The sequence below is a fragment of the Elephas maximus genome, chromosome 4 (assembly GCF_024166365.1).
Source record: "Elephas maximus indicus isolate mEleMax1 chromosome 4, mEleMax1 primary haplotype, whole genome shotgun sequence".
Lineage (NCBI taxonomy): Eukaryota > Metazoa > Chordata > Mammalia > Proboscidea > Elephantidae > Elephas > Elephas maximus.
The window spans coordinates 109,541,501-109,562,168 of record NC_064822.1 but is presented as its reverse complement, the minus strand read 5'-3'; the positions used below and the strand labels follow the sequence as shown (position 1 = coordinate 109,562,168).

Sequence of the window (20,668 nt, the reverse complement as noted above, 5' to 3'; positions counted from 1 at the left end):
ACACACTCCTACAAACACCAAACACCCACCGGCCTCGGCCATCTGATTTTGTCCCAACTGGGAAGGGGGAGGGGGCCAGGAAGCCCTGGCGAACCTTAAAGAACCAAAGCCAGTTGACCCGTACCAGGAGGAAATAAGGCGTGTGGGAGGAGGACTGGTCTGGGGACACAAACCCTCATTCCCCTTTTATCACCCAGCCGAGTCTTCTCTTCTTCCCACACCCTAGCCTTTATTCCTTTCCTCCTTTACCCTCAACCTGCACCCCAGTTGAGGATGCCTGGGGAGGCCTTCTTTCCCTCCCTTTAATGAGTGGGAACTACCTTGGATTATGGAAGGGGGGAGCACTTTGGTAAACGAGAGAGAGGGTCAGAGAGAGAGAGAAAAATTAACTTACAGCATTCGCCTGGGATTCATTCGCGAAGATGTAACCTCTCTCGCCACCATCCCCAGCGCCGTAATCCCCTCTAACTGCCAGGCCCTCCGTCCTAGCATTAAACCTCACCAGCAGCTGCGTGGCTGGACAGTTAAGATTATATATGATGTAAATATATTGTGGGTTTGTCAGCTCTCCCTACACCATAAAACTTGGTTTAATGATATCACGTGGTCCCCCAAGAGCCACTCACGGGCTTGCCTTCAGGCCATTCACATAAATAACCTCCAAAAGTTTCAAACTCCTAAATTCACATAGAAGCCTTTAGTATTTCTCTAATGCTCAGTTACACTAAAAAGCCCGGGTGCTGCTCCTTTGCCCCCCTCCCTGCACCCTTCTTGCAGGGTGGGGAGGGGGGAGAGGGTAGATCCTTATTTATTTACTTACTTATTTCCATAAGGACCTGTCGCCATCGAGGTCGTGTTGAAATTTTTTTCTTCCTATTTTTTTCCTCCTCTCTCCTCTAATTGCTCAGAGTGGGCCGTGTCCCTCTCTTCCCACTCCCCCGGGAAGGTAAGTCATGCTTCTTCCCCTCTTTCTCGCTGCCAGAGGGGGTGGGTTCCAGGGTGAAGTGGAGGGGCAGTCTCCATGGTCTGGGTTTGGGACCCAAATGCCCCTCCACAAATTCCCCCAGAGCGATGCCAAGCCCTGGTACTTGGAGATTGTGCCAGGAGGCTTGCTAGTGGGGGGGCACCGCCCCAAACCCTGAAGCAGAAGCCTCTGCTCAGGAAAGAAGCAAGGGTCTGGGAAGTACCCACTCCCAGTGCAGTGCGGGGGAGTAGGTCCGAGGCCTCTGGCTTCCTTGCCGATGTTGACGCTGCTGAAGCAGAAGCTGGGGCCTGAGTGCAGGCCTGCAGAGTGTGAGGGTGGGTGGAGGATAGCAGACAGGCACAGCTGCACCTACTGAAGCCTGCCCAAAGTTGAGGCAGCAGTCCTTGGCTGGCTCCTCCAGGGAGGAGAGGCCTAAGCCCTGCTGGGAAGAGGCAGTAAGTGCATGGTGGGGCCAGTGCACCCTGCCCGTCTGGTCGGGTCTGACCACCATCACCCCTACCCCTGGCAAAGCCATTGATTCCCCTGATGGGGCAGTGCGTCCCTCCCTTGGGGAGGAACGGAGGGCCTCTGCAGGCTGAGAGGCTGGGAGGGTGAGCATGGGCGCCTCAGCCTCTTTCTTAGTTAACTGTTACCCATTGGAGATGTCAGTGCTTCTCCACGCTTCATCGCTCGCCCAATAGTTTTACTCAGCATGGAGAAAAAATTAAAATAACTCCCTGAAGAAAATTACACATTTTATTTCAGAGAGAGAGAGAAGGAGTTGGTGCTGGGCTGGGCTGGCTACTGTGTGCAAGTTGAGGAGAGATTACCAGGGCCTAACCTGGCCTGAGTGCAACGTGTAGGAGAAGGGTGGTAGCAGTGGGTACAGCTCAATAAACACTTGTGGAGACTCCCTACATGCCAGGAATGGGGTGGAGAAAGGCTCTTGAGTCTTTTAAAAAGTGACAGACTGGTAGCTTAGGGAGTGAGACCCAGAGAAATCAGTCTTTATAATAAACCCAAGGAGCATCAGCCTTAATAATCATAAATATTCTCCCTGGTCTTCTCCGCTCCCTTGCCCTCTTAGCTTCTGGGGAAGCCTCCTAGCCTAACTCCTGAATGCTCCCCCATCTGTGTGGGGGTCCTAGGCTCCACTCCAGGAAATCACCCTGTTGTGGGAGGCACGAGAGGAAATGCAGTAAAGTTTTATGGGCCCTTCCCACATTTGTTTCTCCTGTAAAGTGCTTCCTCCCCTACCCTATCCCAGGAGCCTAGAGCAGAACAGAGCAAAGGCCCAGGGCTGAGGCCAGCCTCACCACCCATATTATCTGCCATTTTCCCCTCCTTTGAGCCTACCCTCCTCCTCCACACAAAATCCCAGAGATGGACTGAGATAAATGATGGCAAACTGATGTGACTTGAGCACAGGTCTATGCAGTCTCTACTCCAGTTAATTGTCCTATATAGCCTTGGGCCCTAGAAGGTGGGGAGACAGTGGGAACATTCCTGCCAGACAAGTACACCCTGCGGTCTGCCTTGTGCTCTCCCCTTCCCCAGCACCATAGAAAGCCGAGACACATCTCATCCAGCTCCCCTCCAGCATCCCTTAACCAAGCATTACCAGCTCCCTCTGGGGTCCTTCTGGGACCAAATGGACCCCTAGGCTGAGGAATCAGCCATCCCTCTGTGTCCAGCAAGGCCCCTTCAGGACCACCCAGCCTGAAGAGATCTTTAGAGGCCCAGGAGTGTCAATGTCTGAGCACGGCTGAAGCCACTGATCCCTGCATATTAGCTCTGGCATGGGGTGGGGGCTGCTGCCAGTCTAGAGGCTTCAGATACATCCAGCCAAGTTGGGAATGGGGTGCAGAGGCCTCAGTGACTTGGACAGTTACAGCATGGGCAAAGCTAGCACAGGAGGCCCTTCTTGAAGACAAGGATTGGAACAGGAGCTCACTTTCACCTCCTCTTCTTGCTGCCCCTAGAAGTGCCTAGATTTTTTTTGTTTTTTAAAGAAGATTAAAGGCTGTGGGGCTCCCCCCCCTACACTCACTAAAGTGATTTAGACACTTTTACCCAATACATGCCCCAAAGAGAGGAGCCACTGCATCTTTACTCCTGTTCTCTATTCATCTTTATTTGATATGACAAAATATAGTTTCAGGAAGGACCCGGAATCAATAAATAGTTGGCCAACAGCAATGGGGCAGGAGGGCACAGAAAAGTCGTGGCAGGGACTATAGGGCAACCAAAAGCCTCTGGGACTGCTTACTGAGGTCCAGTGGCAGGTGACCCCAACAGTGGAGCTAGCGGGCTGGGGCTGCGGGCCTGAGCGGGCATGCAGCTTGGCGAGGGCTGGGGAGGTTCCTAGGTTCTCCCGGAGGAAAGAAGGTTTGAAGAGCATAGGGCAACAGAGGGGGGCCTAGGCTGACGTTCAGACATCTCCCCCCTTTCATATGCAAATCATTAAAAATGAAGTTCGAGTTTAGACGCGACAAGAAAGCACCCCGAGTCTGGCGCCGGGTTCAGGCACAACCACTCTCTCGCCAGCCGGCGGCTGCCTGGCCAGTCCGGCCAGGAACAAAGGACAGGGCGAGGCCGGAGGGTCGGGGCAAAGGGCCTTCGGCGCGGGGCCCACCTTTACTCGGGCAGGCCGCGCCGGGGCTGGGAGCCAGGCAGCACGCCGCAGCCGTCTGGAGCCCCTGCGGAGTTCGCCCTGGGACCCGGGTGCTGAGCAGAGCTGGGGAGAGATAGAACAGCTCCGTGGGAACCCGGGGGCGAGGGAGATGCGGATTGCCAAGGGAAAGCGCTTTGTCTGTGAGGCGGGGGAGCCGGTGCTCCAGCCCTAGCCCCAGCCCCGAAATCTAGAGAGAGGAAAACAGAAAAGGAAAGGAGCGGGAGCTGGAGCGGGCGCGCTCTGCGGGCCTCCGCACAGCTTCTAAAGAGCCTCTTTGCTTTTCATTTTGGAATCTTTCTTCCACTTCATCCTGCGGTTCTGGAACCAGATCTTGATCTGTCTCTCGTTGAGACACAAGTTGTTGGCGATCTCTATGCGCCTGCGGCGAGTTAGGTAGCGGTTAAAGTGGAATTCTTTCTCGAGTTCCAGAGTCTGGTAGCGCGTGTAACTGGTTCGGGACCGCTTGCCGTCCGTCTCTGGAACATAAGCCCCCCAAGCCAGGAAGGGGTGAATAGCGTGCACCGTCCCAGCGCCCCCACCCCAGCTCCAGGCCTCCCACCCGCGGCCGGAGGGAGAAGAGGCGAGCCGGCAAGCCAGGCCCGGCGGGCCGCAGGCGGGCCCGGCCCGGCCCAGCCTAGTCCAGTATAGCCGCGGGAGATACGCCTCCGCCCTGGCAGGAAACTTTGCGCCGCAGCCTTCACTCAGCAGCCGGAGGGGCAGAAGGGGTGGGGGGAGAGGGAGACCCAGGCTCGGACCGAACAATAAGCACCCTCGAGATCCGAGCACCGGGGACCCCCCTCCCGCCCCTCCCGAGTCGCAGGAATCCTCCGGATCCGCTAGCGCCCGCCGAGCCGGCTCCGCAGGGGAGGGAGGGAGGGAGCCGCGGGGGGATCCCCGCTCTGGAGCCCCGCATTCCTCACCCTTCAGATCCCTCTATTTTTTTAACTCCCTCCCTCTCCCCCCAAAATTGAATATTGCCTTTTATACACGTTTTGTTCCTATGATCCAATTATGTCGTCGTAAATTTGGGCGCACACAGCCTCTAAGCCTTTTAGTGGACAGTTTTACGAGCCATTGATGCCTGGATCGTAAAATTTATGGCCGCAGGTTTTTTTTCTTTATTTGCCCCGCATGGCCTATAAAACCCAGGCGGACCCGAGCGCGCAAAATGAAGTCCTAAAGTTTACCGTGGCTCATGTGCAGTTTGGTCATCCACGGGTAAATCTGTGGCGGGGCCGGTGGCTGGCTCAGTCCGGCGGGCTGCCCTGTCTGCGCCTGCTCCTCTTTGATTTCCCCACTGCTCTTAGCTCGGTCCTCCAGCGCCGGGCGAGCCGCCTTCTGACTGTACATCCCGGGGTTCAGAGGAGCCGCTTCATCTCTGCCCAGAGCGTGTCCCGGAGCGGCCGCGGCGCTGCAGGCGGGGCGGTCGGGGTGAGCCCGGGGGTTGGCAGCCATGTCTACCCCGTGGAGAGAGTTGGAAGGCGCAGGCGGTGGGAAAGTGATGCTTAAGTCCAATCCGCCGTAGCAGTACCTGGATGCCTGCACCTCTGAGGCCGATCCATAGTTCCCACAAGTTTGCATGTTATAGGCAGGGATATTGGGGCTCTGCTTATAGAATGAATTGGCTACGTAGGAGCTCATGGCGGGGAGGGCCCAAAAAAAATTTCTGCACCCTTTTAGATTAAGGGTGATTTGTGACTCTTTGAAGTTGAGGGGGTTTTTTGTTCTCCAAAGTGCACAATTTATAGGTGGAGATATCTCTTTCTTTATCCTGTGCGCTCTTCCCAAATAAGGGAGCCTTAAATAGAGTCACGTGACTGGAGCGGCCACTCATAAATTTGGCTTGATGACCTCCGGGAGGTTAGTGATGGAAGCCGGCGAAACGCATCTTGATATGTTGGCAAAGCCCAACCAAGGGGGAGAGGGAGTCAGAGAAAAGAGTGAAGGGGGAGAAAAAAAAAAATGGTTCTTGGAATTGGGGGGTAGCCGGGACAACGAGCCCACAGCGACACCTGGTGCCGACATGGAGGAATTGCAGCCTGGAGAGCTGGCGGCTGAATTTTCTACCATGTGGAGACACTAGCTGTTGCTGTAAACCCTCCCACCCCTCCCAGCTGGCCTTTTAGATTGTATTTAATTTTAAGAAAAGATGGGGTTTCATTTACGGTGCGCAAAGCGACTTTTGTAATGGATAGTTCCCCCCGACCCCTCCACTTCCAGGGTCTTCCCGTACTCAAAAATGGCTGAGGGAAGAGGATTTAGGTAGGGTGGCCCCTACCCAGGCTGCAGATCTGAGGGAGCTTATCTCATGTTCCCAAAATCAAGGGTTGAGGTCCCTCACTACCTTTGAGGCCCTAAGACTTGGCTACAGCTGAGAAGGTGCGGTCAGCATGGGAAAGTAAACCTAGCCTCTGAGGAAGTAAATGGGATGACCAGGAGAAAGGGTCCTGAGTGGGCAGAACTAGACAGTGGGGGCAGGGGGGCGTCACGAGGCTGGGAGTGCTGGGGACTCTCTGGGATGAGCCTGGAGGTGAAGTGAGAAGCCAGGTGGAGTCAGTAGACGTCATCACACCAGGGACCCCGGAGGAATGGGAACAGGGCAATTTTCAGTGTCTCTGTGTGTATAAACAGCCAGACACAATGGGCTGGAGGACTGCTCTGCGTCCCTGTGTCTGACCTTCATGTGATACCTATATCAGATATTTCGGATAGAAAATAGATATATGAGGGCATGGAGAAGCAAGAGTCAAGGCTCTACAACTAGCATATGAGCAGGGCAGAGGAAAAGGCCTGCTGTGGGCCGTTTGAGAGAAAGGCCTCTGGCCCAGGTTTTCCAGGCACCTGGACTCAGAAGGTCCGCAGGAGAGTAATTTCTGAGCTACTTGGAGGCCTGAAGAGGACTAAGATGGGGGTGGGCAGGGCAGGAGCGTGGACGCCCTTCTCAGTTAGTGTCCAGGGTCTCCTAGGCCACTGTGCCCCTTCCTCCTCTTCCCAAGCCCCAAGTCTTAATCTTTCCTGCCTGCCTCTCCCCAGGAAATCTCCGCCCCTGCTAGGAGAAGCCCCCCTCCCCCCTCCCGCCTCGCTGGCGGTGGCGCTGGAGGGGGCGCTGGCGGGGATCTGGAGGGTCCAGAAAACTCTGGCGCATTTTTTCCCTCCAGGAGACACTCATCACTACCTCTCTCCCTAGGCCCACTCAGGTTTCCCTGGCCGGGCTTGGGGAGAGAAGGCCGGAGCTGGGAAAGGTTTAGGGGCCGGCTGCGTTCCTCTTCCGCCTGGTTTAAGGGAAGAAGAAAGAGTGAGGAACCGGGCTGGGACTAGGCGGTAAGGAAGGAGGAATTTTGTCCCGGCCACGTCAGGAGTCCCAGAGCAGGCGAAAGCTCAGTTTCCAGGCTTTCTTTTTCAAGATGTCCTTGAATCGCTCAGTCCCTTCCCAAAGGCTCCAATCGCATGGTCTTCTTTCCCCTCGGCTCTCCGCCTCCGCCACGTTTCGCAACAGCAGGCTGGAGCCGGCCGGGGGGCTGCTCACGCGGCGCTCCCCTCCGGGGCGTGAGCGGGGGCGACCCTACTGCCTGGATCATCTTCTCTGGCCTTTTTGGGGCTCGGAGTTCAGAAGCCTAAGCCCCCGGGCTACCGCAGGCAGGAAGAAAGGCCTGTGTAGGGCTAGAGCCCAGCCTGACTAACCCGGGCTTTTTTTCCCCCTACGAGGAAAGCCTGTGCGACCTTTTTTTTTTTTTTTCAGCGGGGTGAGTCTGTTGCTCCGCGTAGGGAGCCCAGAGAGGCCTCCCAGCCCCCTCAACGCGGTCACAAGGAGACTGGGGAAGCCGGGGCTCGGCGCTGGGCTCCCAGGGAAGGCGAGCGTAGGGGGCTGGGAGCTTGCAGGCGGCGAGCAGACGAGTGAGCGCTCGGAGCCTGCTCCAACTTTCACCCTGAGTCCGGCGGGCGAGCGAATTAACAGAAATCCAGATATAAGCTTTTAAAAATAATATCAGTTTTATTAAATATTCGAGAACGGATCCACAGATCGGATTTATACAGGAGGGTAACACGAGGGGATTATTTATTTATTTATTTATTTTCTCCTACTGGCTAAACAAACGTCATTCACCTTTTTCTCTCTTTTTGTAGTTTTCCTTTTTTTTTTCTTTTTAAGATGAGATTGGAACACTGACGGTGCTAAACATAAATATAAATACAGAGACCACAAATACAGCTAAAAATATTCACACAGAAACGGTCACAGTTTGTAATATGCCATAATGACCCCCAGGATTCTTTAAATACAATTCGCCTGGGCTGGGCATTTGCTGGGGCAGAGGGGCTGGGCGAGGGCTGTGGGGAGGCCCTGGGGGTTGCTGTGGGGCCCAGGCGCACCCTCCTTGCGCCTCCTGCCCTCCGGAGCTGCCAGACCAGGCCCTGAGGCCGCGGAGCAAAGGCCCCGGTCCCGGAGCCGGCTCTCTGCGCGGGGGCGGGGGCGAGGGCTGGGGGGCGCCAAGAGGGTGGGGGACAAGTCCTCTTTTGGAGGGAGATGTGTGGAGTCTGAAGCGAGGTTCAGGGACCAAGCCCCCAAGACCTGGGCGGGGTACGGGTCCTGCAGACAAGCCGAGAACGAGCGAGCGAGGGAGTGGGGAGGAGGCGGGTGGCAAAAGGGAGTTTGTGCGGTAAGGGAGGGGGTCCAGAGCTGATTTTCAGGTCCACGTTTAACTCCTTAATTTTGTTTTAGGGAGTCAAAACACATCAATTGTGCCAGTGATAAATACAGAGTGTGTGATAAGGAGGGAGTTGGGGGGAGCGAGGGAAGAAGACAGAGAGGGGTGGCAGGGACAGTCCTGGTCACTCTTTCTGCTTCTCCTCTTCTGTCTCTTCCCGCTTTTCCTCTTTTCCGCCCAGGCTGTCGGCCGCGGTCCCTCCACCGCCCCCAGAGAGCGTGGACGTGAGATTAGATTCCTTTTTCCACTTCATCCGGCGGTTTTGGAACCAGATTTTGATCTGTCGCTCGGTCAGGCAGAGCGCATTAGCGATCTCGATGCGCCGGCGCCGCGTTAGGTAGCGGTTGAAGTGAAATTCCTTCTCCAGTTCCAGGGTCTGGTACCTCGAGTAGATCTGGCGGCCGCGCCTCCGGTCCGCTCCGTAGCCGACCCCTAGAGATCCGGGCACAAAACACACTAAAAACAATCAGCAAGGCATCCTCTGCAGACGCTTTTGCTTAGCAAAGTCCTGACCCTCCCAACTTGGCCAGCAGCTGACGGGCCCCCTCGGGCTCAAGCCTTCTCCCCTTTGCCCTGCCCCACCCCCCACTGGGGGTACAGCCAGGACCCCAACTTCATTCAGTTCCCCCATAGGTTGGGAGGCCTGGGTCCCAAAGAAAGGTGTGTGTGGGGGGGAGGCAAGAACTAGGCAAAAAACTGCAAATCTCAAAGCTGGATTTAGAAAAATTCCCAGTACTGGAGAGGAGGGCCTTATTTCTCAAGAGGTGGGCTTCACCACCTCTCCAAGCACCCTAGCTCCTTGGAAACTTCTCTCCACTTCTCTCCCATCTCCTCTCCCCCTCCCTTCTCCTCAACCTGACTCGACTTTTGGGGGCTCCCCCATTCTCTGCCTCCTCCCCTGCCCTGTTCCTGCCCCCCTCACTCGCCTTCGTGCCCTCCAATCTGTCAGGGGCCGAGGGGGCCAGGCCCCTGCGAGGGAGCGAGCAAGCGGGGAGGCGAGTAGAGGGGGCAGAAGAGGGGGCCCTGTCTCGGCGTCAGCGAGGAGACGAGCGTGATTGTTTTTATGAGGCCATAAAAAACTCTCTCCGCCCGTTCTTCTAGGGAAGCCGGTCATAAAGCCAGTTCAGTTTATTTAATTTATATCTCGGAGCTGTAAAACTCACCACTGTGCGAATTCATTCGCTGCATCCAGGGGTAAATCTGGATACTGGCTTTCTGGTCCTGGGGCGCAGTCCTGCCCTGCTCAGAACTAAAATCCTGAGCGATTGAGGTCTGTGTGTTATGTCCTAAGGTGTTTTGTCTGCAGTTTGAAAGCATGTCTTTCTCCTGGTAAAAGGAATTAGATCCATAGTCATACGGCCCCCGGCTGGAACTGAACACGACATTCTCCTGTGGCGAATAAAAGGGAGTCGAGTAGATCCGGTTCTGGGCAACGGCCGCTCCATAGGTCGAGAAATGCCTCACTGGATCATAGGCGGTGGAATTGAGGGCGACGTTGGGGAGGACGTCCTGGCCCCCGGCGAGGTGGCAGGATAAGGAAGGGTTAGTGAAGTAGGAATTCATCCCTTTGCCTTTACCTGGTCGGGCTATGATTTCTTTAATATTTATTTCTGTCTCCAGTTTGTACTCGGAACTAGATGGTTATAGGGACGGCTCCAATCCAGGACAGACAAAATGACAAAGTCAGCTGACCCCCTTCCAGCCAATCGCGAACCAGATGTCAAGAAGGGGGAAAAAAATCGCTTCTGCTTCTGTTGATTCCCTAGTTGAGACTAAGTGTGTGCTTTGAAAGTAAGACTTGAATTTCTTTAAAAAATATATATGTACGGGAACTGATTTGGGGGTGAAGGGGGGGTAAATGTCCCAGCGTAGGGCCTTGGGGCTCAGGGAAGGAGAGCCGCACTCCCAGGAAATCTCTCAGCCACTGCTAACTTTGCTGTGTTGTGGACAGGGCCAGAGAAATCCCTGTGATTTCGATCTGATTTTATCCTTTATATCTGCCCCCTTCTAAAATTACATCCTGATTTCCCCATGGGAGAACCTCCCTCAGCTTAGGGGATCCCCAGGAATTCTACAGGAATGACACTCATGGAATGAGTCCCCATCACTAAAGCAATATTTTTTCCTAATAATTAAAAAAATCCAAGTGGAAAGAAATTAAATAAAGCAGGGTGCCCAGAGGTAAGAGAGTGTGGCTGAGAGCCTTGGGTGTATAGGCGTCTGAGAGGTGCAAATAGGTTTAAAGAGGTGAAGGCGAGACTTCAGAGGTACAGTGGTAGAGCTGTGGGCAAAGGGGCCAGGCATCTGCTTGCCTCTGACTCCTAGCCCTCCTCTGCCTCCTCCTCCAGACCCCTTTGGGAGAAACCCTTGCAGCAATTTTGCCTAAAAGGTAAAATGCATAAAATACAATAGAAAAGGGAGAGGAAGAAGTAAAAGGTGGGAGAGAGAGAAAGGAAGGAAGGAAGAAAACTCTGAGAGGCTTTCTAGACACATCAGCTCCTGTTTATGTTGGTGAGAATTTATGATTTGGAGCCAGCGAGGGCTGGTAGGGTAATTCACATAGAATCCTGCCAGAAAGAGAAGGTTGGTGGGGCTCTGATGGACAGTTAGGTCTTGCAGGCTCAAGGCCCCGCTCACGTTGGAAGCCCCCTGACCCCTCCGGTCTCACTGCCCTGCCAAGGGAGCCACCCTCGACCTGAGCTCTGGAGCTTGGAAACGACAGCAAAGGGCTCCTGGGGAGATCTCGCCCAAGTGCCAACCGCCCTCGGTGGGACCAGGCCTCTTAGCAGTCCCTACCCTCATTTTATTTCCACCTGAGGAAAAGGAAGACAAGGCCAGCAAAAGGCAGCTGAGTCCAAGGCTTCTGAGGGAGCGGCAGTGGGCGAACTGAAACAGCGAAAGGTGTGCAGATGGGGTTTTTCTCCTGATTAATCCAAACTTAATTTGATTTCGGGACATAAGCTGGAAATGTTTTCAGTTGACAAAGAAGGGGTGGTGGGGGTGCGCAGGGAGCAGTGAAAGATCATATTTTCCCCTTGCCATTTTTTGGGGGACTGGCTATTACAAGAACCCGGATGTCGCCGGATTTTATGATCTTTTCCTTCTGTGTAACAAAGCGGAGTAATCAATGGGTAGCAATAAAGCCATAAACGGGACTACGCTGGGAAAAAACTCGTTTATTCATCTTCTGTAACGTTAAGGTTTCCCTGGAGTGTCGCTAGGGGGGAAAAATAAAGTTTTGAACCCAAAAGCAGACAGTGTGCAGGAGCTGAAGAAGACAACATGTTAGTTAATACATGAACCTCGTTATGAGGTTGAAGAGTCTTTCTGCCAGAAAATTTGCATTGGCTTTTTAAAATACAGCCCTAGTCCTTCAGGAAGGAGGGACATTTGTTGGTATTTAGAAGGGTAGGGGAAAGATCCCTATAATGATAAAAGTTCCCTCCTTGAACCAGGCTTTCTTCTCCCCATGGAGATAAAGGTGAAAGAGTACCGGAGCATTCTTAAATGAAGAAATTTGGAGATGAGTTATCTCATTTTGGGGTGACATGGCAGGTACACACACACACACACACACACACACACACACACACACACCAGTATGAGTTGCTTTTCACTCTAGAATCCAGCTGTCCTTGAATTCATGGCATGCCTGGGCAGAGGTTTCCAACAGCTGGCTGGGGCTCCAGGCTCCCCCAGAGGCAAGAGGTAGGGAGGGAGAGAGACAACAAGGAAGGGAGGACCCTGGGGGCTGATCTGGGGGACAAGCCAGTGCACCCCTGGATGCAAGCAGCTGCTTTCAGAGTCCCCAGCCTTTCTGAAGCTGGAGGGTAGAAGTATAACAAGTAGAAGTGGCCGGAAGAGAGAGTAACCCCCCACCCCATTTCAGAGAGAGATTGCTAGAGGGGTAAATCATGTCAGTGATATTTCCTTCAAGATATTAAATTGTTGCAATGTACAACAAATTGAATGATGGAAGATAGGATGTCTTAATGAGGTTTCATTTTCAATGAGTGTTGATTTTCTCTGTATTTTAAAATGTCTTTCATGCACGAGGAGAGGAAAGAGGGAATTCTCAGACCTGGGAAAGTGGTCCCCTTCTGGGGAGGGTGTGTTACAGTGCCCAGCAAAGAAGCCTGGGTTTCCTCCAGCCCCTCCTCAACCAAGCCTGAAGGGGGCAGGGGCCCCAAAGTTAGGGAGAGTCTCTTTTGGGGCCTAAAGGCTGTGGGCGCGAGGGTGGGCGACCTGAAGAGCAGAATGTAAGTCTCAGCCCCGGAAAGTTAAGTGTTTTATTACGTCCCTAAACAGAGGGCAGAGACTGAAAGGTCTCGCCGATTTATAATGAACAGAAACCAGCTGCTGGGGAAAAAAGGCAGAAATGCTGGTAGGAGAGAGAAGGGGAAGCAGAAATACAAATAAAGTCCCCCACTAGTAAAGATGTTCAGCAAAATTAATTTCCAACCCACTCTCCCCATCATCTTCCATTCCCGGGGAAAGAAGCCTCCCCCTTTCAGTTAGATCTGTGCCTTATGCAGCTGAAATTTGCTGGGAAGATTCGCTCCAAGGCGGGGAGAACTGGCCAGATAATCCCCGAGCTTCTCTCCTTTGGATTATATTTTCCTTTCCCCATTTCACATTAATATTATTTTTTGATGAAAGAATGCCTGTCTGTAAGGCGAAAGCCTGGGACTTGGATTTTTCTAAACATACTTATATTTGCCTGTTAAATTTGTCTGAAAACAATTATGGAAACTCATCAGCAGAAGCAAGAACAGATGTTTTATTAAAACTGCAGTTGAACTCGGTAAATATGCACAAGTCCTGGGAGGGGGGAAGAACTTGGTCTTTGTTTCTATAAAACAAGCCTGGCGAAATCAGCGAACACCCCCCATCAGGCCCGCAGGTCTCGGCTGCTCTGCCCCCTCCGCCGGCCTCGGGACTCAGGCATTCCGAGGGACTTTGCAGGCAAGAGCGGGTTTTCCGATCAGAGTTGTAATTAGTGGATTCGAAAACAGAGTTCAAAGCACCCCCCCACAAAAAGGAATAAAGGGGAAAAGTTGCCAAGTTTGCCGCTTGCCGCTTCCGCCCCCACCCACCGAATCCAAAACACATGCTTTCCATGAGCGCTAATTATAGCAATGGAACTTACTACAGGCACCTTGGCCCCCGAGTGGGGGGTAGTCACTGGCCTGGAGTCCCAAAGGCTAAGAGCTGCATTGGAGGCTGAGCAATTGGGGGTTCCCCCAGGCGGGGAGTCAAGTGCCCCTATTCCAGGTTTGCCAGGCCAGGGAAAGGCTGGGGATGCCTATGGCTGCACTGGTAGAGGGTGGGTGGGACTGAACTCCAACCCTAAAGAGATTCCTGGGCAGGCCTCACCTTGCCTGCCTTTGCTTCCCACAGCATTCTGAGTCATGTATTCATTTCTTACCAGAGAGGTATCCAAAGAGAGGGGGATGAGATCTGGCATTTTTATTTGGGGACCATCTTTTCCAGAGGTCGTCCCCAGTTTCTGTTCTGGTGGTCTCTTCTGTCTCCCTAAATCTGCATGGATGTTTGCAACTCACCCACCCTTGACACAAATGCACTCCCCTCCTAGCCGCCATTAGGAGCTGCTGACTATAGCTGGTGCCTCCCGAATCTGCCCAGGGACCCAAACACTGGAGCAGCAGGACCCAGCACCGGGCCTGGGCATTTGGCTGCCTGGAAGCCACTGCAGCTGCCTCTCCCCCCCCACCCCATTCTTGCTTTGGAGAGCTGGAGAGGAGCTGCCACACCAACCCCTTTTGTGCCATTGGGTGAGGGCTGGAATCCCTCTTGCAAAGAAAGCTGAGTTTCAATAATTGTTCAGCTCGCCTCACAATCACACTATTTGATTAAGGCTTTGCTGTTCTAGGGTGACTGCCCAGTTGGCCCTGCTGGATTATGATCAGATATATATTTTTTCATTTAAAAATTAAAAACAAAAATCCAACTCCAAATTCTCTGTGTTTTGTATACTAGTTCCTTTGATCTCTGTGGAACAGGGAGTAAAAAGATTGCAAAGGATCTCCCAGTCCACCAGAGAATCTGAATGCAGGGAACTGAGTCTGCCTGGGGACACTAAAACATAGCTCACCCAAGGGGACCCCAGTTTCTCATAAATATGGTGGAGGAAGTTATCTGAGCACACCCCCACCCTCCATATACGCACTACATTCCAAAAAAAACGCTCCTTCTCCTTTCAAAGTTCAGACAAGGAGACACTTGGAGAAAAGTGAAATTTGACACACCCAGCCTGGAAATGGATCCCATCCTGGGTGCTAATATTCTGGGAACAGGGCCCAGGCTGGCCACCTGAATGGAGTTGGGGGTCAGCACAGAGGGGGAAGGAGAAGAGGCCGGATGGGGCATGTCAAGCTGCTGAGAACTACACCAAACACCTCGGAGGCCTGCACTGGCAACTTCTTTTTTGAGCTAAGAAGAGGTCCAGAGACTCCCTGAGCTGCTTTTGCTTTATTTGCAATTAAGCAGAGAAGAAATATATATGGAGCGGCTCTGCTAATTTATGTCATATTTTCTCTCCTCCCTCCCTCTTTCCTGATTTCTGCCTGACCTTCCCTTACAGCCACTCCACTTACTGCTGCTACCATCAGCAGACACAAACTCCACACTGGCATTTGTTTGGCTTCTCAATTCACTTCTCTGGCTTAAGGTTAAAAAGTAAAATAGGTCCCAGGCATCTCTGTCTCGTTGCACTCAGCACTGAGCCCCCTTCCGGCTCCATCTGGAAGAAATCATTTCTAGTTTTTTGGGGCCTGGCCCCCAAGTTTTCCACCTCTATCTGGAGCAGCTGAATATCAGATGAAGAAGGAGTGCATGGAGAACCTAAGGATACAGCTTTTCATCCCCACTGGGAATGTGGAGGGACATTTCAGGGGGTCAAGGCAAGTAAGTAGCCCTACTTGGCCAAGGGGGAAAAAGAAAAATCCAGAGTATTTTCTTGGCCCCCCGAATGGGGCCTCAAGACAGTGTTAGATGAGAAAGGAGGGGCAATGGGGGTGAGCTACTCTGCACTGGGCCAAAGGATCGCCAGCCTTCCTGACTTCTGTTAGACCCTTCTACACCAAGAATTGCCTGAGCCCATTTTGGAGGTTTTTGAGAACTGTAAAATTCTCCGAAGGCAGCAGGCCTTTGTGATGTCATAGTGCGTTGTCATGAGGAAATTGTGTCACAGAAGTTACATACAGCAGGAGTTTCGTGTGCGGGTGCCCTGCACTTCCTCACTTTTGTTTTCCTCCTCACCCCCCTTCTTCCCCTGGTCTAACTTCTACCGCTTGAAAATAAAATGTTATTATGCTCTGGGACAATAAGCCAACAATGAAACATCCTCTTCATTTCCCTATAAATAATTTTATCCTTTATTGTTTGCAGATATGAAAGAACCATTTAATCTGTTCTGGGAAAAAGAGGGAGAGAGATGGGGAGGGGGAATTCATTTCGGAAACCAGAATATTACTTACTTCGATGATACCCTTTTAGATTTGATAGCCAGAAACAAAATTAAAGGTGAACAGTGGCCTCTCTGACTCTACACCTGGTAGGGTTGGAGATTTATAGGATCTTTAGCGAAGGGGCAATTTAATGTCCTAGGATTTGCTTAAATTCACTGCTATTTTGGGGAGCTGAAGAAAGGGAAGTGTGTGTGGGGGGGAGAGGGACATGCTTTATCTAGGTTTATGATTCCGCCAACATTATCCTGATTTAAAATGCAACAACCTGTGAATCAGGGAAACTGCAGAAAGGAGTTGGGGAGTGGGGCGAGGGGGGCTCAACTTTCTCAATGACTGTGAGGGAAGGAAGAAAAGCCAGGGGAAGGGGAGGGCTGCTTCAAGTCTTTCCACTACCCGCCCCGGAGGTTTATGGTGTCCCCATGATTCCCCTGACCCTATAAACAGCTGCCCTATTTTAGGACAATTTCTGCTTCCTCCCCTCGGAAAGGGAAAATGAGGGAGGGGCAAAGGCGGGAAGGGGGTGCCCTGAAAGGACAGGGAATTCGGGATCGAGCCTTACTTTGTTCTCCCTGGCGAGTTTGCTGGTTTGGCGGGTTTCTGACGCAGGGTGGCAGCAGACAAAACAAGTAAACAATTCACAGACACAATAAACAGGGACGGCTGGGGCGCGTGGCAGAGGACGTGGGCTAGGGTGAGGGGCACTGTTCTGGGGTAACGTTGCCCCAACTTCCCGGTTGGCGGAGGCCCGAAAGCCGAGGCTGCTCCCGGTGCCGGGCTGCCGGGAGAGGGAAGGTGGAAGGAAGCTGCGCGCCTCGGCGCGGCTGCGTGCCTGAACAAGCAGTCCCAGGAGGAACGTGATCTCCCCGGGAGCTGCGGAAAACCCCTCCAGCCCCGCTCCTGTCCTTACTTTCTTTTATGGGGGTTTCCACTGACATTTATATTTCCCCTCTGCTTTGTCTTTTCTTAACTCCGGAAGGGAGAAAGGTTGGAAAAGGAGGCCGGTTCATTCCCGACCTTCGTCCCTACATAGCTCTCCAGGCCTGCAGCGGCCAGGCCTAGCTTAGTCTCAGACACTGTTATGGCCAGCCTTCTCCACCCTGCCTGGCCCTGGCTCAGGTAGTGGAGAGGATTAAAATGCAGTCCCATCAGTAGCCAGATCTGGGCATCTAGGGAACCTTAGCCAGTCTCTAACCTGCCCCACCAATGTTGGCAAATCTGGGGCCCAGCGAGCAGCCAGAGAGAGCAGGGACAGGGATGCACTCCTACTTCTTCTGGCTCACCTTCTCCAACAGCCTTCCTAAGGCCCCCTGGTCAGCATTCTCCCCAAACCGCTGCCCAGAGGCCATCTTAAGAACCACTGTAGTCCCCTTCACCGTCCCAGTGAGGCTTCCAGCACCAGGGACCAGCCTGACTGCTCCGAGCTGCTCGCTGGTCCACCGCTCCCATGAGTTAGTTTCCCGCAGAATTCCCATTCAACACTACTGTTTCCCTGGTAAAAACCGTTTCTGAGATGGCGAGTTTGTGCGGAGGTGTGAAGAGAAAGCAGAAGGGACTTAATATTTCCCCCACCCAGCTGCTTGGACAGCAAAGGCAATAAGGTCCGAGAAAGCCTTTGTGGCATCCGTTGGTTATGGAACCCGCATCGTTCGATCCCAGCACACACACATATTTCCAGCAAAGCCACAGAAGGGCCTCCTTGGTGGGCCCAGGGCCACCAGAAGCCCACTCCCATCTATCAAGGGCTAAACAAAATTTTGCACACACATAAAACGGTGTTTGAATGAATATAGGCATGGTAATATACAATTAACCGCCAGAGGAAATATGAGTCTGCATAGGTTCGTTCGTAAGTTCGAGTCTACATTTGAGCCTGTATATAAAAAATATAAAAAGCTACAGAGCATGGTTTCTGAACACAACAGCCAACCTAACAAGTTCGCCTTCTCCAAACACGGTGGCGTTCTCTGTGGGGATCACAACTGTCAGACCAGGGAGCGAAAGGGTTTGTTCTGCACACTTCTTAGTTAGGAACCACCAGCACATGAAATATAGCGATAGCAGGGCTGACAAAGCCCCTAAGAAGCAGGCCCCAGGCAGGCGTGAGGTGCCCAAAGAGAGGGCTCACAGGGGGATACTGGGGCTCTGGGCTCCAGAAGCTTTGCCAGGCCCTGACCAGCAAACTGGATGTTCCTGCCCAGCCACAGCCCCACTTGTGCAGAGTCTTTGAGCCAGATTCTATTTTCAGCCACCCTGGCTATTATTAGGTAACCACAGCAGCCTTTTCTGCACTAAGGACTATGTCTATAGGGGAGGGGGCCTGGGAGGAGGCTGGGGGTTGCCACTGGCAGCTCCTCTTGGGTTCTAAAGAAAAGCGAAAGTAAGGGAAAGCAGAGGGCTGGTCTTTGGGCCCAGTGTATCCTTTTGCCAGACTGGAAACCTGGAAAACCAGGACCAATCATTATTGAATCTAGGGGTGAGGGTGCAGGGTAAGGTGGGGGCCTGCAGACCTTAGCCAGGAAAGGACAGAGAATCAATCAATGAAAAATATTTTATGACGCCTCGATAGGATGCTGTTAACCCGTTAACCTCGAACCCTAGCACCCCGAAATCTCGCCGTCAGCACATTCAGTTTGATCCCTGCACACGAAGAAATACCCCAGCCTCGCCCAGGCCCGCCCCTCCAAAGGGAGGGGGGCTCTCTAATATCCCAGGTGAATCCCCACTAGCCTGAGTGGCCCTCTCCTCCGGAAACTGTTTTCCAACCGGGGCGAACAAAGGAGATTTGTTCCCCCCCTCCTTCAGCGTGGCCATCCGCGGGGGTGGGGGCGGACAAAATACAGGCAAAAGAGAGAAATAGAGGCCTCACCGGTCAGCGGTTCCCACATTACTCCAGGAGAAACGCTCCCATTTTCGGGCCTCTCGGGGCCCATCCACTGTCCCACCGTACTCCCCTCGCCCTTCTTAGGTCCCACAGACTCGGGGTCCTGGCCGGCCGCGGCCTGGCTCCTCCAGCATCAGCCCCTGGGCCGCGCAGGAACGGCGAGAGAGCTCGCGGCAGCCGGAGCAGACGGCGTACTGGGCCCATTTGGGGAGAGCCAAGCTCTTTTCTCGATCGTAAACAAGGAAAGCGAAATTAGCCCCTCGGCAGACGCCTCTGCCGACACACAAGTCCTATTGGGGGTGGGGGTGGGAAGGGGGAGCGAAAATGCCATTTTTTCCCCCGGGAGAATACCTCAGAGGCCTTTATGTCGGCTGCAAAAGGGGAATTTTGGGGGGGCAAGAGGGGAAGGGAAGAGGATTGTGGGGGGAAGGGAGGGAAGATTCACCGTCAGCTTGGGCCCAAGGGGTTTGATTTGAATGAAGTCGAACTGTGTTTTTAAGAATTTGATAAAAATGGGTTTTCTGCCCCCAGCCCCCTTCTAGGCGACAGGTCGAGGTTTAAACAGGAAACCAAGAAGTGATCTCCTCCCCCATTAGGGCTTGGTGCAGAAGCCCCAGTCGCTCCTCTGGGAAAGGATGGTGGGGGGGGGGGGTTGGATTGGATTGAGGTGAGTCCGACCCCCAGAGTCTCCGACCTCCTTGGGATATGCGCCCGCCCCCGCCTCCCCAGCTCCGGGGTATGCCTGCCTGGGTGTGTAAGCGTTTGCTTGTGCATCGTCCTTTATAAACAGAAGCTCACACATACAGGGACCGCCTCGAACCCAGGCCGGGAGCAGGGCGGGGTCATATATCAAACCGCAACACATTCAGGGCCACGTACATTTGGAAGAAATTAAGGCACTGTGTTATGAAACCATATGTGTCAGGTTAAGGCTATACAACACGCCATTAGCACCAATTATTAAGAGGATCCTGAGCGCCCAGGACCTTCCAAACCGCCCAATTCTGGTGCCCCTACTCCTTGAGCCAGGCGCCCCTTGAATCCTCACGGCCACCACACACCCAGGAGGCCCCACCATCGAGGCCTGGGCCTGTCCCCGCCCAGCTTGGGGCCTCCCCAACTCCCACCTCCGCGCCAGACAGGGCAGGCCCTAGCCCAGAGCAGCCCGGCGAGGCGGGTGAGGCAGTCCGGTGGCCATCTGGGCGGGGTGGCCGCGGTTAGAGATGGGGGGCGCCGGGTCGGGGGTGGGAAGCCGATATGTCCCTTTTCTCCAAGCACAAGACCGCTTTTGAGTACCGCATCCCCCACCCCCACTCCTCAACCCGCAGTGCAGGGCACCTCCCCCCTTTCCATCCGCCGGGGTAGGGGCGGGCGCAGGGGTTGGGCAGACGCTCTCCTCTCCGCTGACGCGCACCAGCCACCAGCCTCCCCCCTAATTGCCAATTAACAGGCCCTGCCGCCCGCCTAGCTGCGCTCGCTTCCTGCTAGTCGGCCCGGCCCTGAGCCCACACTGCGCATGTGTGAGCTCTCATAGTCGCGCTCTCGGGGAGGGAGGGGGCTGCAGGGCTGGGAGGGGGCATTGGAAAGTTTGTTTGCGCATTGGGGGGCTGAATTTGCTCAAGGAGCAATGGACACAGACTACAGGTTCTCTCTCCTGCCCTGGAGTTTAAGCTGCTGGGCCCTCTCCGACCCAATCCCATTAGCCAAGAGGTCGCAGATCTATAATAAACAGGTACGAAGGACACCGTGGGCATCAGGCAGAGGGCCGGCGCCCTAGACTCAGGCCTTGCGCCCCAGAGGCGCAATCGTCCTGTCTCCGACCCCTAACTTCGGCGCACAGTGACACCAGGACAACGCATTCCCCCCGCCCGGTATTCCAGTTTAACCGCATTTCTTTTCCCTCTCCCCTCCCCCCCCGCAATTGCCCACGCGCCCACCCTCTCTCCAGCCCCC

At 53.8% G+C, this 20,668-nt stretch overlaps 3 protein-coding genes across 8 annotated transcripts in view; all 3 read right to left on the bottom strand.

Annotated features, from left to right (window-relative positions):
- Positions 1 to 20,668, bottom strand: part of HOXC4 (homeobox C4) — a 60,902-nt gene that overhangs the window by 17,721 nt on the left and 22,513 nt on the right. The window contains exon 1 of one of the 6 annotated variants that reach the window (XM_049883327.1): positions 18,701 to 20,589. The exons of the other annotated variants lie outside the window; for them this stretch is intronic. The gene's annotated coding sequence lies outside the window, so the exon portion shown is untranslated. Of the gene's footprint in view, positions 1 to 18,700; positions 20,590 to 20,668 lie in introns of those variants that run through there. 6 annotated transcript variants of the gene reach the window in all.
- On the bottom strand, positions 1,647 to 5,705 carry HOXC5 (homeobox C5). Its single transcript, XM_049883333.1, has 2 exons — positions 4,826 to 5,705; positions 1,647 to 4,114 (listed from the first exon to the last, which is right to left on the bottom strand). The coding sequence occupies exons 1-2, from the start codon at positions 5,277 to 5,279 to the stop codon at positions 3,900 to 3,902; spliced, it is 669 nt and encodes a 222-aa protein (XP_049739290.1). The 5' UTR covers positions 5,280 to 5,705; the 3' UTR covers positions 1,647 to 3,899.
- Positions 5,886 to 18,711, bottom strand: HOXC6 (homeobox C6). Its single transcript, XM_049883332.1, has 2 exons — positions 9,508 to 18,711; positions 5,886 to 8,776 (listed from the first exon to the last, which is right to left on the bottom strand). Exons 1-2 carry the CDS (start codon positions 9,905 to 9,907, stop codon positions 8,469 to 8,471), a joined length of 708 nt encoding a protein of 235 aa, XP_049739289.1. The 5' UTR covers positions 9,908 to 18,711; the 3' UTR covers positions 5,886 to 8,468.